The following is a 22,084-nucleotide window of genomic DNA, read 5'->3' on the forward strand; positions in this document are numbered from 1 at the left end:
TAGACTCTTGGCACTCTTAGGTGAGCAGACTTAGTCAGCCTGTGTTGCCCTAACAGTACCATTGCTACTCTGCATTTTGACAGGTCATACCATGCTCTTGTGTTACTATACACCATCCAGTCCTGCCTTACACATTTGGAACCAAACAACTGGTCTCCATGTACATGCTGTAGCTGCTGCATGTTGTCATGGTTCATCAGCACATACATTGTAGCACACCTTGGAATTACTGCATGCTGTTTTCCTTTGCACAAATCATTCACCTTGGTTGTGTCCCTATGTGATGGCAGGATATACCCACACATGATACATGGAATGCCACTGATATTGACTTGTGGCTTTGTTTTGCTTCCTTCTGTATGGATTGTGGCTGCAGCTTGACAATGGGTGGTGCACTGGATTGTATCCCTTACTGCATGGCTGGAAAAACAATGCAGTGTGTCCCACTGCTGCAACATGTGCACAGTAAGAAAAAAATGGAAAGCAGCAGCACCATGCTTTTTTCTCCCCTCTTGGAAAGCTGAAGTACCCCCATGAACCATTGCAGCAAGAGGGGTTGCTCAATTTCTGCTGCACCCCCAGCTGTGAACCACCATTTTGCATTGTCTGTGGCTTCATTGTTGAAGCCCCAACAAGTTCAACATTGCCCCAGCCGGTCAAAGAGGGTTGCAGATGCAGCCATTGCTGCTACTGCTGCAGGGGATGTACTTCAGCATTCAGAGCCAAGCCAGTGCAACTTGCCTTCAACTTTATCAATACCTTGAACTCCACAGCAGCAGACCACTTCTCTTGCTGCAGGACATGCTTGTCACTGTGGGTCTGCATCCATCTACTTGTGGCATTTGACTCAATTGTGTGTTGCAGCAGGTGTCATGATGGGTACAACAGCAGTGGGTACCCCAGACTGTGCTTCTGCTCATTCAGATGGCACACCAACCCTTGCATCAAATGACAGATGCTTCATTCCATCCATATTGCATGACCTCCTATCCTTGCCAACACACAACAACCCATTCCTGGTCTTGCCTCACCACACCACCCTGAAGAAATGCAGGCATGGAATACACAGTTACAATGACACCAGGGCATCAAGGCTAGTGGCTGCAGTGTTGTCCACATCAGCCAAGTGCAGCAAATGGTGGAGTGAATGGTCTGCTCTTGTGCAATCCTTGGTCAAACTGCTCATGGACTTGTCATTGAAGCTCCTACAGCATATGACACAGCAACTCCCCACAACACCAGAGACAACTTGTTGCATCTGCTCAAGTCCTCAAATTTCTGCATGAGACATTGAGCTGCTGGATATCACTTGTGTGTGTGTTTTCTTCACCCCATAATCTGGCTCATCATGGTTGCAGCAGCCATACAGACTGTAACAATCTATTGCTGCACCCAACCAACTTGTGACCCACAGCTGCATAAGCTACTGTTGGGCTGCAGCTACTTCATGTCAGCTCCACTCTGACCATGCTTGGGAATATCAGTTCTTGCACTGGATTTTTTCTTGGCTCAAAACAATTGTCAAACACAATCACTTTCTGGTTGGTGCAAAGGGATTGTTGCAGCACTGTGCATACAAGGATACCACAAACAGAATAAGGTGCATACCACATTTCTGCACCTCCACCATGACCAACTTTGGATTTAGAAACCATTTGAAAAGCAGTTCCCAGAAGCAGTTCTTTGGTTTGACATGCTGACTTGTTTGCAGCAGCAGTGGACCATGCAACAGATCAACCATAGCTGCACTGCTGCAGCCCCTCAGGATGATGCACAGCTCTTGTGGCTGAGGGAGCTTTGCCCTCTATGTTTTTATTGTCCTGTGTGGGGCAGTGATATTGAGAGGTATGGCTTCTTACCTTAGATGCTGTGCACTCAAGTGTGCTGTTCATAGTAACCCAGATCTCCATCTTTGCATAAATGCCCAATTTGGTCACTGTCAAATGGTGTGGATAGCTCAGGATCCATCCATCATTCCATCACAGCTTTTTCTCACTGATGCAGAGGTTGCTGCTGCACAATCACATGTGCTGCAGCTGCATGTGCTGCATCTGGGTGAAGAGAATTGTTGCCAACCACCACTGCAGCCAGTCCATGGCCACACCTTCTGTCCCCCTCCAATGTATCTGAGGAGGATACAGTGTTCAATTTGTGCAAGGCCTCTTTCAAAGCTGCAAACCCTGAACAAAGATGGCAAAACTCGAGCCAATACTGTGTCCATGGGATTGTGGCAATTGTTTGTTGTCATGACATACCCCTATATTTAACAAATTTGATAGACACTGGAGAGAAGCATTTCTATACTGTTACCCTCATGCAAAAGGTGATGGATCAGCTCCCTGCTGCAGCAACTGTCAGTGTACTGTACAACATTGCTTGCCAGGCACACAGATCTGTGAATAAGGTGTGTAGCCATTCCATACTGTAGAAGTGAACTAACAGCATTACAGCATGGTCTGATGCCCAAGCTTCAAGGTCAGATTACATGGGCAACCTCTGTCCTGCATGCATATGGACATCAGTGGGCCTGCCAACTTCACTTTCACCCTTGAAAAAGAATCAGTTTTGGCTTGACAAATGGGGAGGGTTGTGAGCAGATATGGGCATGGCTATCAGACCTAATACCAAGCAGCTGCATAATGGCAGTGCTTGCGGAACAGCTTGGTGTGGTTTGTATCATCAAAGGAATCAAGCAACATATATGTCACACAGACATTCCATATCTCATTGCTCTCTCTAAATGTATGGCTCTAAAGGAAGCTGTTGTCTGATGGTTGGTGCACCAGAATATGGAGATGGAAGTCATTCATTGCCACAAGTATCAGCACAATGAAAGTGGTCCCATGAAAGGGCACCTAGGGAAGCACACTAACACTCAATGTGGATGTTGTTGATCTCTGTACAGGCATAACAGGTGTTATGCAAGTAGAGGCAAAGATATTGCACCACAATCATTCATGTAAAGAGGCAATTTGGAGGTACAACATGGCTGTCAATGTGCTGCAGCAGGTGGATCCCATGCCAGCATGGGTTTAGTCAGGTAATATTCCAAGTCTGATACTGATGAATATTCCTCTGGATACTGATGTGGACTCTCCAATCTGGTATACCCTTTGGTTTGACACTACCAGAACACCACCACCAGCATGGTTCATCAACCCTGATGTACGACATGGAATCACAATGATGCTGCAACCAGATTGTTGTGTCAAAGAGGAGGTGCATCTTGCAGCAGAGACTACTGCTGCAGCTGCATGGATTCAACAAGTTGTTGAGGGCACAGTAACTGCCTAGAGAGCAGAAGACTGTTCCAGTGGTCAGCTGGGTATTGTGTGGATACTCAGCAAGTATCTTGATCTATACAGACACCTTGAACCACTGCTGCAGCATTGTGTAGAGTTGCAGCTGCTTGCTACTGCATGCAACATTGTAAGTGAGTTTCTAGGTACAGTGCAGGTTTCTTCATCACAGGATCGTGCTGGTGGCCTGCATGATGTGGAAGACTCCAATGAAGAGGCCAACATGGATGAATTTTTGGCTGACTTGGCAGTCAACAGGGTGGCTGCAGCTGGCAATAAAGGAATTTTGTAGCAGGCTTCAGACAGCAAAGTTGAAGCTGAGCTCTTTGCTGGGGATGATGTGTGTCTTCCTATTCACATATGGCTTTTTTTAACCCAGTGAGTGGCAGATGGGTAACTTGACAACTTCCAGTAACATGAGCAATAGTGACAATTGATATTTTTCAGTCTCTCTTTACTAAAATTGATGCAATACAAGCATGTTAGGCTTGTACTTCATGTAACCAGTGGATAAATGGTTGTATCACAGATACAGTGGCTGCAGGTGTTCAACTTGCCTTTCCCAATACCTCTAAGAAGTGCTCCCACCACTCCCCAAAAGACCACTTGTATGCAACTAGCAAGATGATCATAACCACCAAGAATGCATCAGCAGCCATTCAGTGATTGTTTTGACAGGTGAACATACCAAGTATAACAAGACAGGGCAGCTTGTGATTGTGTACAAACCTGTTGGTCTGCACCAACAAACAATACAATGAGAAGAGAGCATTCCCAAACATGAGGTCAGTCTGGAGCCCCAAGGTATGGTCTTGAGCCATGTGGATGAGATGGGCAGCCCAAGATCCATTTTTATATCAATGGTATGTGCTGGTGAACAGAGCAATCCACACCTCTTGTCCCTGCATGGCCTTGAACTGTGTCTCCACAGCATCAACAATTGCTGCAGCTGCATGGTTGCATAACAGCTTGGCAACATCAGCTATTTCTTTCTGGAGGACAACTTGAGAATCATGCTCCACAGAAGTGGTATTATCAGATTTGATGTTTCGGGTCCTGGCAGCATCTGTAACATTCACTGCCAGAGCTGGAGCCAATGTATTGCCAGGAATTTCCTATTACAGAAGTAAGCCCACACTGAAAAAAATATGTTTTCATTACAGATGGAGAGGGGTTTTTTTTTTGGAGGGGGGGGGACTTATGCTGGGAGAGGACAAGCATTTCTTGGAAAATGCTAACTTGATGCTTTTGAGCATCCAGTGATCAATGTCTCCTTTACCAGTTACTAGCCACTCAGCTGCTGGCATCAGAATGCTACTTTGTCCAAATGAAGTACTTTGATACACTCTTGGAAGGCAGCAATCTTGGCATTGGGAGGCAGGGGTTGGGCCATTGGCAGCAGCATCTCTGGTCTCACAGGGACAGTTGGGCTCATGACAGTGGTTGGAGATGGGATTGACTGCTGTTCCAGTTGGAGCTGCTGCTGTTGGAGCTGCTGCTGCTGCTGTTTGAGCTGTTGAAGTTGCTGGTTGATCTGTTCCTGCTGTGCAGTGATGTGCTGTTGCAGGGTCATTAGTTGGTGCTGCTGTTGTTGGAGCTGCTTGTGTTGGAGGTGAAGTTGCTCTGTTCACTGCTCTTCCTGCTTCTGAAGTTGTAGCTGGTGGAATTGTTCAAGGAGCTGCTTGTTGCATTGGGGATGTTGGTGCTCAAGCTCTTGAAGGTGGTGCAGAAGTGCCTGTAGCTGAACACATACTTCCTGCTGGTGTTTGTTGAGTAGCTGGTTGTGCAAACACTGCTCTTGCTGTGATGAACCAGTGTCTGGATGAGGCTCTTCAGTAACCAAACAGATTTCTGATGGCATCATGGATGAGATCCCAGGTGCTGCAGCAACAATGGCTGTAGCAGCAGCAACAGTAGAAGGTTCTTTCTGAACAGAAGATGGTGCTTCAGAAGCTGATGGGCATGCAGCAGCACCAGCAGACATTAGAACTGATGGCACTGCAGACAATGGGGTGGGTGCAGCAGGACCTTCTGATATATCAGCAGACACTGAGTCGGAGGCAGGTGTTCCTGCAGCAGCAAGGGGTGCAAGCAGCATCATGCCTGAATGCTTGAACAGGTGAGCATTGTTGCAGATGGGACTTTGGGGGACAGACTTGAGATGATAAGGTGATGCAGCAAAGAGAAACCAGTTTGGATCTGAATGAAAACATGTGGTAGTCTTGTGCCACATTGGAATAGGCAGTGCCCAATTTCCTCAAGGCTGGGTCAAACACACAAACAATTTAGTTCCTGATGAAGAAGAGGTGTCACAGAAATGTGATGACAAGAAGGCCAAAACTTCTGTCAGCAGCTTTCCATCAGGCTTTTGGGAACCACTAGTTACTATTTCCATTTCACTAATCTTCTACAGATTTGTATGTAACAGGTCACTCTGGGATGAGGTACTGACTTTCTGATTCAGACTAGAACATGTGGCAAGCACATGGGCAGTAAAATCACATGAGGGATGACAAAATGATGCTCTGGCAGTGGATGCAAAGCATTCACATGTCAACTGGATACCCACCACCATTGTTGCAGCATTGGCTTTGCCAAGATCCTCTGCAGGCTTGACCTCATCTACATGCCTCCCAGTAAGTAGTGTTACAAGTCCATACTTCTGACCATACAGCACAGAGTGAGTTATGAGACAATCACAACCAATAATGCCTGGGACCATTTGATTGCCAGGCAGTGGGTTTGGTACATCTATGTATTAGAAATCAGAGAATCCCACAACTAACCCAATGTTTAGGAAGTGGAAATCCATATGATGACACTGCATCTTTCAGCACAGAAGCAGGTGATTCTGTATCACCCCCCACCCATCACATTCCTAGGGGTGCAAACATGGATTCTGCCCATCAACTTACCCCCACAAATCCACCATCCCATCATCCCTCCTGTGCTCACTGTTGCAATGGTTTCCCTTCACCCACTATCACTGGCACATCTCAACAGTACTACCTCAGTACTATGAATGCAGCAGCCAAAGTGCTGGAGGCAGAAGACTGAGATCTGCCTCAATATCCCCAACAAGAGCTCCCTCCATACCATCAAAATGAACCAATTCTGAGGGCTGATGGGAGTGGGACTTAGCAGGCCGGCATGTATTGTCCCCAGGTCAATAGCACACCTGTTCCAATAGCACACCTATTCCTATGGCTGCTGCACCCCAGCTGCTGCAGCCACTGCAGCTGCAGCCCCTGATGTTCTCCTTTCAAAACACACAGGCCTCAAGTTTGGATGCAATGTGCCCTTAGAGATCCTCACAGCTGAAGAATACTTCAAGCAGAAGAAAGCTTGTGCAAAAGTGGCAAGAACCTGTCATCAGTACCTGCAAGAAGCTGTGAACTCCCAGAGGTTTGTACAACACTCTGGCCACAAGTATACTAGTATTCCCCAGTCACACACTGTGCCAGTTGCAGCAGAGGACTCAGCATGGAATGTTAATCCAGAGGCTTGGCCATGGTTCAAATGGATGTCTTGCTTCACAAGCCAGGAAAGGTAGGACATGTGTAGACCCTTCCTGTCATTTAGCCATATACATGTAACTACCTGCCAGTCTCCTGGTCTTGGCTTCCATTGTATGTAATCTGGAATTTGTATTGTTCCCAACCTTTCATGGCATATCCTCATGATCATGTGCTGCTGCATTAAGGTCAGCTGCTGCAAGCAGCACTGCAGAACCAGCTGCAGCATATTTTTGACAATGCTACATTGATAGGTAAACAGCTGCCCCATTGTGATGCAGTATAGCATGCTGCTGCTTTGTGTGCAGCAGGTGTATGCCCTGATGCCCATGCTCTCTGTATCAATCTAGCTCTGCTCTTCACCCATGCAGAAATGCTGCAGCGCAGGTGCATGGTGCTGCAGTATAATTTGTGATCACTGCATTGCTCAGGACAGAGTGGTGTCATAACAGAGTCTTAGTAGATGTTTGGTACTTCTACCAAGGACTGAATGCACTTAACCTCTTCAAGATCCTCCTGCTGGGTCAGGCCTTACTGCATGTCAACAGGGAGTTGTTAGGAATGCTGCACTGCAGTACCCTGTGCCTCAGCTCTGTGTATGACAGCCAATTGATGCACAATGGTAATGCTGGAAATCACTAGGGCATAGCCATGCTGGTACATCACCTTTTGCTGCTGCAACTACAAACTGAATGCACAAGGTGCACAGTGGATGATGAGCAACAGCCTCTTGAATAGAGGTGGCAGTGCGTGCTGCAACATAGGGCCCCAATGTACAGGGGGATGCTGCAGCCAGAACTCTTCAGACATTGAAAAGGTAACCTATGTGCTAATGGGTATTACTGTCTACTACATCCTCCATGGGTAGTCTTGCAGTGCTCCCAGCAAGTCACATGCAAATACAATCTCATGAAAAATGGGCCCTGCCTCTTCCCTTTCTGCCCAGCTTTCTGCCTGATTGCCAAAGTCCTGCATATCTTTAGACCAAATGAACAGGTCTAATATGTATTGCATTTTCTGCATGATGGGCTTCCAGTTGTGTCCTTGAAGGGCTGGGTCAAACTTGTGCAGGTGTTCCAACATTATGAGCTCCATCATCCACATTTGACATGCAACCAGCCAATCATAGTCCTTATTCATAAAGAACTCTAGCATATTGGTCAGCCTCTCATTCTTGCTAGGCAAATGCTCCAGTTGTGATGGCCAGTCATACTGTTGCTGTTCAGTACATTCCCTGAGTTGGTAGACCAACTTACTGCATCACCCATAGGTCCCACTATCATTTCCTTTACCTTGTCCCTAAAAAGGTTCATGTTGTCCAATATTTTGCACATAAAAGGTGCAGCATATGGGACACCATCCTCAATGCAGAACCACTGCAGCAAGTTTGTCCACCTTGTCTCAGGTGATTCATTTGCATAATTGTCTTCTGTGACAATTATAGCCAGTGGCAGGGGTGAAGGCTACCAGAACCTATATCACTAGTAACTTGTGCATAAACATTTAAACTGTGACATGGTTGCATGACTTTCAGCTTCAGACACTTGACCAAATATTGGGTAGGGAGCCTAGGTTCACTTGCTGCAGCTGAGGTTGCTGCAGCTGCATCCCCAGGCAGTGTACCAATTGACCTCTGACCGGGTAGGGCTGCAGGGCCAGCAAGAGCTCCCATATGAGGTGAAGGCAGACTCATATAATCACTCTCCTCCTCAGTATCTTCCTGTGTACTGGGATCAGGCGAAACTATCCCAGCAGCAGCACATGTTGCAGAACATTCCTGATCTGCTTTGTCTGCTGCCTCATTTGCTGCAGCATTTGCTTTGGCTTCAGCCAACACAGCATTCAATGTCAGAATGCTTTGGGGACTCTGCTTGACATCCAAATGGCAAGAAGCTGGGGGTGGATATGTCTCTCTACCTTGGGATCCTTCTAAGCTACATTGCTTCATCCATGACTGGTATGTTGTTACTATCTTGCAATGCTTGGCTGGAGCACTGTCGACATTGGGTGTTGGTGATTGAGATCACTTTTGCTGGTCCTGCAGCCAAAGTAGGTGCTGCACCTGCAGGTTCATGAGCCAGTTCAGCTGTCAAGTCAGCTGTTCTTCTGGCTGCTGCAGGAATTCCTTGAGTTGCTGCAGCTGCCACTGCAGCATCTGCTTCACCAGGTCTTGTGCCACATCTTCTGGCTGCAGAATGGGCAGTTCTTGTTCATCTTCATGCTGTTTCCAATGAATATGATGTATGTGCTGCTTGTGTGTATGCTTGCAATGATCCACCTGTTGCTCTTCAATGTGCTGATCATTGTCCTCCAGGGAATCATCCAGGCATTGGTGTTCTGGTTCAATTTTTATGCTCATTGGAGGAGCAGTGTGAAGGTTGTAGCTGTTGGATGTGCAGCTTGTGCTGTGGCAGAGCAGGCTGAACCTGCAAGACTTTGTTGACATGCAAAGTTGAAAGATGGTGCTGTATTTCCTGCCAGTGCAGTGTTTGCTGACTCCATGAGTGTTTTTGACTAGGTGTTTGGGTTCTGGCTCCATGGGGGATGTGAACCCATGACTGGAAATGCAGGGAAAGGAAGCTTTGAAGGCCATGTAGTCCTCCCTCAAGGAAAGCCCTGTTCCCCAAGGCCAGTGCCAAGTCCTTGTACTCATTCTCAGAGCTGTCAAGGAAGGATCCATATAAACCACCTCAAGGTCCATGTGGTTGGGATGCTCATGAGATGTGTGCTGTATTCACAGAGTGTTCTCTGTTTGGCTGCAGTGGCAGCTGCGGCTACAATGTCTCCTCATGCTGCAGCATCTCTGGGGGCTGTAATGGTTGGAGAGGCTGCACAGGAGACAGAATGTTGGGACCAACATTGTCAAGATGCTCCATGTGGTCAGGCTCAATCAGGAGGGCAGAAAGAGTATACATGTCCAGTGGGCAGAAGTCTGGGCATTGTCCTGGTGGATAAAGGAGTATGCAAGATGGAAATTTTAAGGGAATCTCTGGTTCTGGAGGGTGTGAACTTTCTCTGCATGACACATCAGCATATATGAAGTAGAATTACACAATGGAATTACTGCAGTATCCACAGTCAAATGGTTCCCCCAACCAGGCACAAGCTATGGAAGATGAGCATGTGCAGCAGCAATAGCAATGACATGACTCACATAATGTCGACTCTCATTGAAATGCTGGCTTCAGAGGGAAGCACAGTGTTTGACTGGTGTCAAAGTACCACCCCTGCAACTGCATTTGGAATGGCCAACTTGACTTGTGTGTGTGGTCAATTCCACCATCAGGAGAGTGTGTGGCTTCAGAAAAGCTTTGGCTCCATACAAGTAGATCTGTGTCATAGAGAGGATGGTTGCAGTCTGGCTCATGATGTTCTTCCATCACAACAGAGGTGGGCAAGTGCTGAGGTGGTTGCTGCAACTGCTGGTGGTCATATGGTTGTACAGGAGAGTTGAGGCCCACAACCACAGCTAAGGCTCATGGCATGAAAGTGGATGTATTTGAGTCCACTTCTGCTGCAGTGCTTAATGCAGCCAATGGCATGAGACAGCAATGCATGACAGGCACTGTTTGTTCTTTGCTTCTGGTCTTGGCTGCAAGCCTAACTTTTGCTGCAGCCGATTATATTGAAGAGATGCATGAAAGACCATCATGCCTTCTTTGCTTCCATTGCCACTGCAGTGCACATGGTCCAGGGGCCAATAAAAGGCCAGACATGCATCAAGGCCACCAGTGGCAACCCACCTGGCCTAACAACACTAAGCTACCTCAGGTAGGGAAAAAAAAAGGTATAAGTACACAAGCTTTTGTGCCCAAGATGCCCCAGACTTTGACTACCATGGCCCCCAGAACTGTAAGCTCTTTTGGTTGAATGACCCCTCTGTGACCATCACTGACACTCCACAACAGAAGAACATGCATCACAATAAGAAAGATACCAAAGGAGTCATTGCACTGTGCAACATGCACTCTCAAGGAAAGAAGCTGCAAGGCACTGACACAGCTGAAGCCACACCAGCCACATCAGCTGGCCAAGCACCCCCTGCAATGCCTTTGATTGTAACAGATGAAGACATGCAGGATGAGGAAGAGATGCAGTGCCAGCTATGTACTGAGGAGGGTGATGAGATCAGCAAGCTGAGGGTAGATGGAGAGGTTGATGGAGAGGCAGATGGACAGCACAGTGGCATGAAGCCTGAAGCAGGGAATGATGGACCCACAAATGAGGGTGAGGACAAAACCCCAGAGCCGGCACAGCTGCAGCTGCAGTTGGGAGATCAGCAGCTGCCCCAGGAATTGCCCACAGCATCTCTTGATGTGCATCAGCAACTGTGTCCCGGTATCCCCACTACCACTGCCTGTGGTCAGACTGAAGAAAGAGCCACACTGTCCCTTCAATATCATGATTGACTCTCAGACCTTACTCTGTTGCTGGACAACAGTTTACAGCATGAAGAAGTAGGATCCATGGATGAGAATGCCCACCTCTTGTCATGCCTGGAGCTGGAGCTGCCCAACCAGAAAGTCCTGCCAGGCTACACAGCCCAGGCAGAAGAAGTCGATGAAATAGACCTGGACAAGAAGGGGTTAGGAGAAGTACAGGAGTTCAATGACATGGAGCATGAGGAAGAAAGGGCAGAGATGCAAATCAAAGTTGATGAAATTGAAAAGGACAAAATGCTTGCTGGCAGTTACTCAGATCATCAAGCTTTTTCCCAGGACTTCAATTCTCAAGATGCAGGGGAGGAGGCAGCTCTCTTCAACATGCTTGGGTACCTAAATCAGCATGCTGCTGCATATGTGGCTACTGCTTTCATGCCTGCCACAACTCTGCTCCACTCTCCTGCCACACCCAGTGCTGCAGCTGCTCCCACTGTAGCTGCTCCTGTGGTAGCTGCTCCTGCCGTAGCTGCTCCTACTGTTGCCACCATGACCCTCACTGCATCTCCTCCAACTGCTGTCATGCAATCCAACCAAACAACAATTGCAACCAATGCCCTCTTGCTTGTACCAGCTGAGGCCAATGCAGCTGTCATCCCACAGACAACCCCTCCCACAACAGTTGCACCCACAACCTCAGCAGCAGTAGACTCCATATGGGAGACAATCTGGCCATCAACAGCTGCACCTCCAGCCAGGACCATTGCACCAGGTACCTATGTTCAGTCCCATCCACCAATCCCTGCACTCAATGATCCGCACAAGTGCCTCCTTGCAGTGAAGCATAGGCTGGAGCAAGACAGGACAGAGTTCACTGTGCATGCACCAGGTGAACCCAGATGTCCCTCCCTGCAGGAGGTTGAGGACCTAGGACTATTCACAATGATGGTTGCAAAGCTCTCCAATTTCCTCCAGCACCACTATGCAATGTCCCCAGCATGCCTTGCTGAGGCCCTGCCACATCATATTTGCACTGCTGCAGCAGTCCCTCTCTCAAAGAGTGCCAATGCATGGAATGATTGGCAAGCCTGCTGCATGGAGCAGCACCCGCATTGGGATGGTCCCCATGTGAAGAGCGAATGGGCAAACTTGAAGCAGTGTTGTCTGCCCACATTGCCACTCTGGCCACAGCTGTGCAATGTTCTCTGTTTGCATGCAGCACTGGTTTCAGGCTGATGCAAGGATGTCCCAGTGCCTGAGAATGCTGCCCATGCTGCTGCAGCACATCATACTGAAATCAACAGTGATGCTTGTGCTGAAGAGCTGGACATTTCATGCATGGCACAATTTGGAATCAACAAAGTCATGTTCTTGGTCTCTCGGAATTCAGACAATGGGCCCCAATATGCATGTTTCATCTCATCCAAAGATACTGCTGGTTTCTTTGACTGTGATGCAATGCCTGGTGGAGCACAGAAAGCCATGGATCTCCAGTCATTTGTAAAGTAAGTCATTGTCTCCAGCTTGACAAGAAACCATCTCATATTTGATCAGAGTCCTCACTTCTGTGAAGGAGAGTTATTACCACTCTCTCTCACTGTTGTCTCTACCAGATTATGATCCTGTTTACTTCAACCTCCCACCTGGCTATATCCCCTGGGCTGCCTCTGTTGAATGCACACAGGTGCAGCCTGCTTCTCTGCAGGAGCTGCCCACACTGATGCTGCAGCCTATGTGTGTGCTGCAGCCACCATGCATGCTGCAGCACCCCAGCTCACTGGAACCCACTGAGATGCTGCAGCACATGAACATGCTGCAGCCTACTGCTACAGGGTATTTGCTGTTGCTGGCAATGGATGCCAGCAACCCTCAGCTGGGAGGACACTCTATGGAACCTTGCTTGCTGCTTGTTGCACAATGTCCAGCCCTTGTTGATCAGGATGACCCCAACAGTACACCCAACACACTTGTGCAGTCCTTGCCACAGGGATCCAATGTGTTGCAAGCCCCATCTGCCTTGCTGCTGTGCTTGCAGCAGGCTTGCAAGAACAAGGGCAACACAGAGTCTGGTGCTGATAGTGAGCTCCCACTACCCACCAGCTACTATGATCTCCCAGAGAATGTGCAAAATGGCCTGTCAAAGGCAAAGTTTGACAAGACACCCTTCTCCAACCACAAAGCTTATCAGTGGACATGGAGGGAGCTATTGCAGATGAATCAGGATGTTGTTAGGATCACTGTAGTCATGGAGATCTGCAACTACATGTGTAAGCCTACTGTTTCTAGTTCTTTCACAACCTACTTGAGCTGATCCTTGGACAGGCTCTTTTGGCATTTTGAAAGTTGACCCCAATGCCAAGCTGCAGCTCAACTCTTGGATGGTGCCCAACCCAGTCAAGAATGGGCTGTGATGGGAAGGCTGGCCTGTCAGGCATGGATCTGCCTCACTGTGGAAATTGTTTGGCACTGTGAACAGCCACGAACCCAAGACAGTGGCTAATATGCCTGTTTGGCAGCAATGGGATGTGCTTTGGGCTCTCTACCATGGTATTTTGCAGCTGGTGCCATTTACAAAAGGTACACTGCTAACCCACAATGCACAACAAATACTGAGCACTCTGCAGGTGCCTACAGAACCAGCACACCTGTCTTTGAGTGTTTCATTCCCCCACCCCAGAATGCTGTAGAGAGCACAGACATCATCATGATCCCTATGCTGTATTATGACAAGAAACTTGAAGCCACTGTTGATCTTGTGAAGGTGCAGCATAGCTTGACCCCTTCTACAAAATGCTGGGTGAAGCTCCTGTGCAAGGACCAGGAGGAACCACAGAGGAAGACAGAGGATTGAGGAGAGACCCTGGGTGCAATGTTTTCTGTTGAGGCCACACCAACTCCAACCAGGCACAATCCTCCTTGCCAGGCTTGTAAAGACAGCTTCAAACAGTCCAGCAAAGAAGAGATGGATACTGGGGATGCTGAATCGGACCATGAGGAGGTGCAGTCACTCCACCCATCTGATTATGCTATGGACAAGGATGAAGAGAAATCTGACCATCCCCCTCCACCACCAAAAGCCAAGAAGACAGGAGGTGGGCCAAAGATGGTTCCTGTGGTTGAACTGCTGATTTCTCATGGACCAGCAAACACATCCAGGAAGCCCTCCTACAAAGGCAAGGGTCCATCCTTTGCAAACATGACATTGGAGCAAATGAAGGCACTTTTCCCTGCAGCAGTGGCAGTGCTTACCAGTGCAGAACTACAGGCAGCCTCAAAAGACCTCATACAGCAGGCAATGAAGGCATGGAGTGCTGAGGTCAGCAAAGGTGTCATGAACACCTTGAGGCAGTACAAGGAGGATGAGCCCAAACATTTGCAGGAGGTGGAGTGCAAGGAGAAGGAGGCAAAGCATCACCTTGTAGAACAGCTGGACAACATCTGGTAGGCTTAAATAGCTACATTTCTGATATATACCCTTCTTGTTCTATGTCATAATGCAATTGCTGCAGCAATTTCCTCAAATAATGCTGCAGCATTTTCCTGATATGATGGCCTTGTTTTGCTGCAGCATGCCATTGCAGCAAGCCCCTTCTGTGGGTTTTAGGCACGCGAGGAAAATACCCCTAAAGGGTACCTCATTATAGGGTCGTGGGCTGTCCTTCTGGTGTCCTTCAAGATCACGCGTTCGTCCTCGCCCTGACCTCTGTGCCCATTAATATTGTTCGTCTCAAGAGCATATCACTGCTCGATTGTCCCGCGCTCTCCTCGGAAAGACAAAACCTGTGACTGAATACATATCACCGCACTGGTTGCTGTACTGAACGGCTTGAAGCTGGACGACATTGACGTATTGTGCTTGCCGGAGGTTACATGTGGTCAGAAAACATCTTCTGTGCATCGGTAACACTTTGTTTCTACTGGGTCACAGATTCGCCAGAAGGCGGGCGCCAGCGTACTAAGGGTTATATGAACACATCGCATAATGGTGAGTTGTCCCTGCGCTTACCACTTCGGTTTCCCTCGACATGGCTCATGATCCACAGACAAATGTCATGTTTCAGTCGACCCGTCTTCTCCTTATTCCGAACGAACGTATGGAGGCGATCTTGCCCTTGCCCGAATGGGTCGCAAAATTCGTAGAGCAGCTGTCGGATAGTCATCCAGTTTTCACGGGGAACGAATGGGATAACCTTCCACACCTCACCACGACAGATCAAACATCGATCCTTGCGGGCAAAGAAGATGATGTTTTCCAAGCTTACCGCCCTCTCCATGACTTCATCGTCAAGACCTGCGAGAGTTGGCCGGGAAGCTCAGAGGCGCGACCTCTTTTGCTCCGACCGAAAAATACACCCAAGTCCACCCTGAAGGAAAATTCAAGCAGACCAGATGGAGCGAATCCAAAGGACAGTTCTCTCAAGATCCAATGGGACAAGCAGCGATACGTGTGGGTCGACCTGTTTTCGGCGTACGAGTTCAAGAATGCGAACGAGCAGGATCTGGGTGGTCTCATGGGTATCCAGGTGCGCCGAACGGATGTGTTCACATCGTTTTCCTAGCGTCTGACATTTTGCCCAGAACACCAAGCAAATCATCTGGGACCTGCAACATATGTTGTGGGAGAATATCAATCGCCGGTTCGCGGTCGGTATGACAATAGAGAAGACAGAGGCGCGTCTGTGGGTAGCGACTCGCTCCGCGATGCTCGTCAGCATGGGGTTTGACACGCAGATGGTGCGTACTTGTCGCACAACGCGCGAACGTAGCGTTGATTGCAAACACAGGAACGCAAACGCCTATTCCGGACATTTGCCTTCTTTGCGTTCGCGGATCAGACCGCGCTCGGTCTGGACCCAACAATGAGAATGCCGAAAGGCGCAGACTTCTTCCTCGTCAACATTGACGGGAAGCGGTATCAAGTTCGGAAAAGGCCAATCGCGGATCACCGAGCGCGCGCGCTGCACGGGAGTGCGTGTCGTGTCTATGAAGCATGGCTCGTCAATGACGACGCCAATCGGCTGCCAAAAACCGATGTCGCAGATCTGAAGCGGGCGAAGAGGGTAGCGATCAAAGAGGTTTGGCGGGACGAGTATCGGGAGCCTGAACGGAAGATCTACGATCGGGTGATGAAGGCGATCAAGGAGATCGAGAAGAGGAGCCCCGAAAAATTGAATCTGCCCCCCTGGCGAGAAGGCTGAGAACTACTTCGTGAATATCAGCGGTGATGAAGAAGTGATGGTCAATGGAGTCCGTGATGATACAGCAGGGATCATGGGTGGTAAGGAGTTTTCGAAAGGAACAGTTTGGATCAAGACGGCACGTGGGGCGCAGACTGGAACGGACGACACGACCGGAGCGTTAAGTCCCATTATGCAAAATTCCGAGGGGGGCGAAGGCAGGAAGGAAATGTCGTTGAAAGGGAAGAGCGGGGAAGTTGTACCCTCTCCGCCCACTCTGCTCCAGATCCACCACCGTGTCCATTATCGAACAGTGATGGACAACATTGGAGAACCGTTGCACCACATCGCGAGGTTAGATGTCGCATTTAAAGCGCTAGCTGATGTCGTCCAGGGTCGGTGTCGTCTTTGCAGGATTGCTTGATTTGTGGCTGAGATGCTTTGCAGCATGCAAAATGATGTGCATTGCCGGATTCAACCATCGTGATCTATCTCCAGGCAATATCATCGTTGATGCAAAGGAGGAACGAGGGCGGCTCAGCGATCTGAACTTTGCAAACATCTATATGAGTGACGGAGCTGGGCACCATGTGCGGACTGTACGTGCCGTTCGCAGCGTCTTTATGCATTAGGCTTATCAATCCCTGGACATCACAGGGGACTCCCGATTTTATGGCGGTGGAGGTGCTCGCTGGCTTTTATATGTTCCTACCCCGTAAAAAAAAAGGCTGGCGTCTTTGGGCACGATCTTTCCATTGCAACATAACGCTGGTCATGACCTCGAGTCAATCTTTTGGATCGCCATATCCATGTTGTACAACACCGTGGTGGACGACGAGGACCCCGTGGAACACGCCATTGAGCAAAGGAAGAGACGAGATGAAATCTTCCACTCTGGATACCGAAAGGACGTTTTCCGTTCAGACTACCAGTGCCCCCGAATGGCTGAACACTTCGATGGTGCTGGTCGCAGATCGATCTCGTATTTGTTGGACACGCAACAATCGCTGATAGATGCGTATGAGGAATTTGAAGCAGCTCTGAGCGAGAAGGATCGCGGAAAGGAACGCAATACAGAATATCTTAAGGTACACGACTGTTTTGGGGAAAAATTGATAGAAATGAGCGCCATTTTCAAAGGGAAGAAGTGCGAAAGAGTAGATGATATTCTCCGGGCGAACCAACGCAAGGAAAAGCCGAAGGAACAGCACCCGCAGGTAGGTAATCAGTCCAAGTGACTTATGACGCACTCTACCTACATCATGCAATTCTCTGTATATATCAAACACGACTTCTGAAATAACTATACCCTACATACAAATGCACTGGAATCGAGGGCCAGTTAACAACCCTCCTTACTTTCGATCACATGTCAGGTGCGGAGAGGCGGAGTTACAGGATATATTCAGGAACATGCGATGAGACGAATGGTGCGTACTCAATCAAGAAGCGCCGCACAGAATGCAGGGTGAAACAGCTACTGACTTTTTCGTTTGTTGTTCATAAATCATATGATCCAGAAGTGCTAGGAACAATTATCCATCCGCCTGAGTTGAGCAGCTCTACTGTCAGTGTTCCTACCATAATTGTCAACGCTTGAATTGATATTACGATTCTGACCGCTTTCAACGGCTGACGAAGGGTTCAGGACCTGTTGCAGCACGAGTGAAGTACCCCATAATAGTGAACTGACTGTGTTCCATGTATCCGTGCGCTGTAAGCTCCGCATCCGTTTCAGTCATCCCCGTGGCATCTCCCTGACGGAACCCAGCGCTCTTGGAGAGGGCTGAATCACGTGATGGAACCCGAATAACTGTGCAGACATTGATGGACGACATGATTCCCTCGACAACATGTAAATAGTCTTGCAAGCACATACAAGGTGCGTGTTCCTGTACCCAGGCCAGTGAGATCGTAAATGACTCGGGCATTCTGCCAGACTCTTTAGATGACTTGCACTCAAGAAAGCTAACACCGACGACCGGTTCCCTATCTCATGCCTTTGTCCATCGGTCAATATATGCCTATGCTTGAACAAATACAACCACATTGTAGTTCACTCCTGCATTCATACTGTTTCATCATGTGATAGCATTCTTTTCTTCCTGTTCCCTCCCCTCTCTCACCCACCCATTATCTGCTCCGTAGATGCTCTGTAGATACCTTCCCTCAATTAGGGAATACGCGGGGAAATATAGCATAGCACTGGAAGCACAAAATGGAATGTGTTGCAACAGAACGCGCCATATCGCTGCATCATTCTCGCGCTTTCCTGGGGATCATGTTCTTTCTGTCTCTCTCCAAGAATATGTTATCAGCGCATAGGCCTGACTCCCTTTTAACACGTTACGATATGATGAAACTCAGCACCTTCTCGTGCCCGGAGCCCGTGTACACCCTCTCCTGCACCTGACCACTCGGCACCGCATCAGAGCTAAAAGTCGTACTCCCACCCCAAGCAAGTGACATCTCCCCCCCACTCGCACTAAGTGCCGTGAAAGTTCCCTCATTCTCATTTCCGCAGGTCAATATCCCTCCCTGAACTCCACACCCTCCCTTGGAGCTCGTTAACGTGAACCCGCTCAGGGTGCCAGAGAAGGTGAACGTTGCACACGTCTGAGTAGACCAGGTGCCGTAGCTCAGCAGACACCCAGTGCCAGTCGAAGACTGGAGCGTGGCTTTGTTCGGCAAGCCGGCTCCACGTGTTGGGCTCGTCCCAGCAGAGGTCGTGGTCGTGGTCGGAGGTGGGCTGGAGCCTGACCCGGACTTGGGGAGATACCGGATCCCGCTGGTTGGGCAGTCCGACCCCCCACTGGGGGCGTCATACGATTCCAGCACGCCGTCGATCAGCGACCCCTGGAGGTTGAAGTAGTATGCGATCTGGTTCAGGTCTGACCCGGAGCAGGTGAGCGCGGGTGTGTACCCGTACGCGGACTTGAGGGCGGTTTGGAGTGAGGAGAGCGTGTGCGTCTGACTGGAGGATGGGGTTATCCCCTGCGAGAAGAGGAAGTCGTACGTGTTTAGCGTCTTGAACGTATTCACTACCCGGGTGAAGAAGTACACTGCCTGTGTGCTGTGAGAGAATGGTTCGATGCCTGGTGAGAAGCGCTTACGTCCTGCCCCTCGACGTTGCTGGAGATGCAAGCCGGGGCGAGTGTGGAATAGCACGTACCATGCGTGTCCCACTCGTGCTCCCAGAACTCTTCATCGCTCCCGTCGTTCGGGTCGTTCTTCCAGTATGTTTGCATGTATGAAAGTACGTCTGTCGCACCGGCATTCTCAAGGATCTGATGAAGTGTTAGAGTTTGGGCGGACTGGGGAGGAAACGCGCACGTTGGTGATGCTGGAATAGTAACGCGAGGGATCGCAGTTTTCGGAGTAGGAGTTGTCACAGCTGTCTACAGCGTCAGCACGATGCCGACCATGGAGGATCGACTGACTGATCAGGCCAGAGACCATGGATCGTCCAAGAGTTGGTAGGGCCAGTGCTAGGATCCGTGTCCCAGAACTGTGTCTGCAAGATCGAGCCCTGGAGTTAAAATCATGTTACAACCTTATCTCTCTGACTGTATGGGGATGCGACCAACTCCAGGAGATTCGAAGCAGCACAAGTTGGTCTGCTTCGTCGTGTTGTGGCAGGATAGCGGGGTACTCGCTGAGCAGGACGTGCGAGGGAAGAGCGAACCTGCGTCAAGGTGCGAAGTAAAGGTTGTAGCAGCGACAGCGAACGTGAGAGCGACGACCATTGTCACAGAAAACATCTTTGCAGAAGGGGGGCGGGCGCTGTGGAGAAAGAGAGGTTCGGTCGAGCTCTTCCCAGTGTCCAGATCTGCCAAATATCAAGTTCTTTATACAGGAAACAAACACGCGAGTCGGCGTCCCAGATCAGGAGAACCATGGCAGGGTTCATTTCTTCGAACAGAGCATGCGATACGACCTGGAGATCACCTATGATCCAAACAATAGAAGGCTTGGCAGATCAACAGAGTGTGATTAGCATGCGAGACATAGTAGAGCAGCATGATCCACACGGCTAGAGCACGATTCACCACGGAGTGAATATCTCCTGAACCAGAGGACAATTATAGGTCACTTCGACAATGTGGAACAGATGCATGATGCACGTTGGTCGGAAAGGTGTGACGCGACGACATGATAAAGGCAAAGCGCGCGGAAGTCTGGTTTCGCGGAAGTACCGAAGCATCAGTACCGCGTGCTCCAGTGGGGAAAGGGTGCTCATCGTCATGTTCATGTGGAGTTGCTGTAGTTCGTCCCGGCTTCGAACGTGTACAATGAATACACGAAATCAGAGCAACGATCTTGTTGCTAATATCTCCTATTTTGTTATTGATGGACAACCTTACCTTGATCCTGCCGCGGGAATGAGTTGTGGCAGCGGAATGTAACGGCTAACTTTCGGCTTTGATACTCCTTCGGAAGATAGTAGATGCCGCTTGCTGGACAATTACTCGAATCCGCCGGCACGTCGATAGGCAACAAAACTCCGTCGACTAGACTCCCTTGGAGGTTGAAGTACCAATAGATCTGACTGAGGGTTGAACCCGAGCACAAGATGGCGGGCGTGCGACCCTGCTTGTGAGGTCAGTTCCACCTCATCAGGCCCGTGGCGTGACAGGCACATACAGATGCTATCTTGAGCGCCGATAGGAGCGACTCCTGGCTGTGCGTTGTGGTGTTGCTCGGTGTGATACCCTGAGATTCGAGGAACAGGTATGTTGGGAGCAGTTGAAACTGGCCCACAACACGCTCGAAGAAAAACACGGCCTAAGAGGTATTAGTGGTGGTAATAGAGCCAACGATGATGATGACGTACATCCTGCCCATACACGCTGCTGCTTATACAATTGGGACTCAAAGTAGAATAGCAAGTCCCGTGTGCAGCCCATTCGTGTTCCCATAACTCCTCATCAGTGCCATCACTGGGATCGTTCTTCCAATAGGTTTGCATGTATGACAATCTGGCAGTGGCACCTGCATTCGTCAAAATCTGTGCCATTGCAGTTCGTAAGCAGCTATGCCCTCTGCGTAAGTATAGTACGGACCCCGCTGATATTCTTGTATTCACGGGACGCGTCACAATATTCGGAGTACGTGCTGTCGCAACTAGTACTGCTCCGTCAGTATGTAGTTTCATTCTCAGTCAAGCAATCGACAAACCACGTACTTATCGGGCCATAAGCCATGGATTGTCCAATGGTTCGTTGGGCCAGTGGGGGGATTCGCATCCCAGAATTGAGTTTGCAGCAAATGTCCCTATTTTAAGTCTCAGCTCCGTGTCAAGCGAGCAAATTGTGCACATGTATTTACGCCAGGCGCCTCGAAACAGCACAAATCGGCCTCGGCAGTGGTATTGTGACAGCTAGGAGGAAGGTACCAAGGACAGAGAGGAAGAAGAGATCGACTCCCATGATCCACCGTTGCAGACCGTGAAGCACGAACAGCTTGGAAAAGTAGCAGAAGCAACGAGCAAACGTCGAGAGTGATAACCATCTTGAACAGCGCTGGTCTTTCTGTCCCAAACAAGGCGCCATGCTGTTCCTTTTATAATAACAGACCGCTACTTTTACAAAACGAACAAGTTTCCTTGTACATCGTGCTGTTGAAGCAACGTGCATGCGTACGTCTGTCTTCCTCCTTCCGCGGCATACGGGCCGCAACTCCTCGGCTAGGGTAGTCGATTCACTGGCAAAGGT

The 22,084-nt window shown here is 49.2% G+C and overlaps 5 protein-coding genes across 5 annotated transcripts; 3 read left to right on the plus strand and 2 right to left on the minus strand.

The window, feature by feature from the left end:
- Positions 1-2,152: 2,152 nt before the first annotated feature.
- DACRYDRAFT_50938 (uncharacterized protein) lies at positions 2,153-2,552 on the plus strand (the record flags this gene model as incomplete). Its single annotated transcript, XM_040775018.1, has 2 exons — positions 2,153-2,404; positions 2,451-2,552. Coding segments are annotated over 2 exons (354 nt in total), but the record flags the coding sequence as incomplete, so codon positions are not given.
- A 1,604-nt stretch (positions 2,553-4,156) lies between these two features.
- On the minus strand, positions 4,157-5,283 carry DACRYDRAFT_15473 (uncharacterized protein; the record flags this gene model as incomplete). The annotated part of the gene is made up of 3 exons (XM_040771107.1): positions 4,157-4,414; positions 4,636-4,857; positions 5,053-5,283. 3 exons carry the CDS (start codon positions 5,281-5,283, stop codon positions 4,157-4,159), a joined length of 711 nt encoding a protein of 236 aa, XP_040629782.1.
- Positions 5,284-10,651: 5,368 nt separating this feature from the next.
- DACRYDRAFT_15474 (uncharacterized protein) lies at positions 10,652-14,638 on the plus strand (the record flags this gene model as incomplete). Its single annotated transcript, XM_040771108.1, has 9 exons — positions 10,652-10,666; positions 10,723-11,176; positions 11,231-12,355; positions 12,446-12,698; positions 12,748-13,460; positions 13,516-13,574; positions 13,752-13,770; positions 13,818-13,954; positions 14,117-14,638. 9 exons carry the CDS (start codon positions 10,652-10,654, stop codon positions 14,636-14,638), a joined length of 3,297 nt encoding a protein of 1,098 aa, XP_040629783.1.
- Positions 14,639-15,245: 607 nt separating this feature from the next.
- On the plus strand, positions 15,246-16,710 carry DACRYDRAFT_21839 (uncharacterized protein; the record flags this gene model as incomplete). Its single annotated transcript, XM_040772564.1, has 5 exons — positions 15,246-15,716; positions 15,772-15,927; positions 15,978-16,316; positions 16,384-16,601; positions 16,647-16,710. Coding segments are annotated over 4 exons (1,184 nt in total), but the record flags the coding sequence as incomplete, so codon positions are not given.
- A 2,006-nt stretch (positions 16,711-18,716) lies between these two features.
- On the minus strand, positions 18,717-20,116 carry DACRYDRAFT_51045 (ribonuclease Le37; the record flags this gene model as incomplete). Its single annotated transcript, XM_040775025.1, has 5 exons — positions 18,717-19,436; positions 19,484-19,657; positions 19,704-19,764; positions 19,811-19,899; positions 19,958-20,116. The coding sequence occupies 5 exons, from the start codon at positions 20,114-20,116 to the stop codon at positions 18,717-18,719; spliced, it is 1,203 nt and encodes a 400-aa protein (XP_040629785.1).
- Positions 20,117-22,084: the final 1,968 nt, after the last annotated feature.

This window comes from Dacryopinax primogenitus (assembly GCF_000292625.1).
Source record: "Dacryopinax primogenitus strain DJM-731 SS1 chromosome Unknown DACRYscaffold_7, whole genome shotgun sequence".
Classification (NCBI taxonomy): domain Eukaryota; kingdom Fungi; phylum Basidiomycota; class Dacrymycetes; order Dacrymycetales; family Dacrymycetaceae; genus Dacryopinax; species Dacryopinax primogenitus.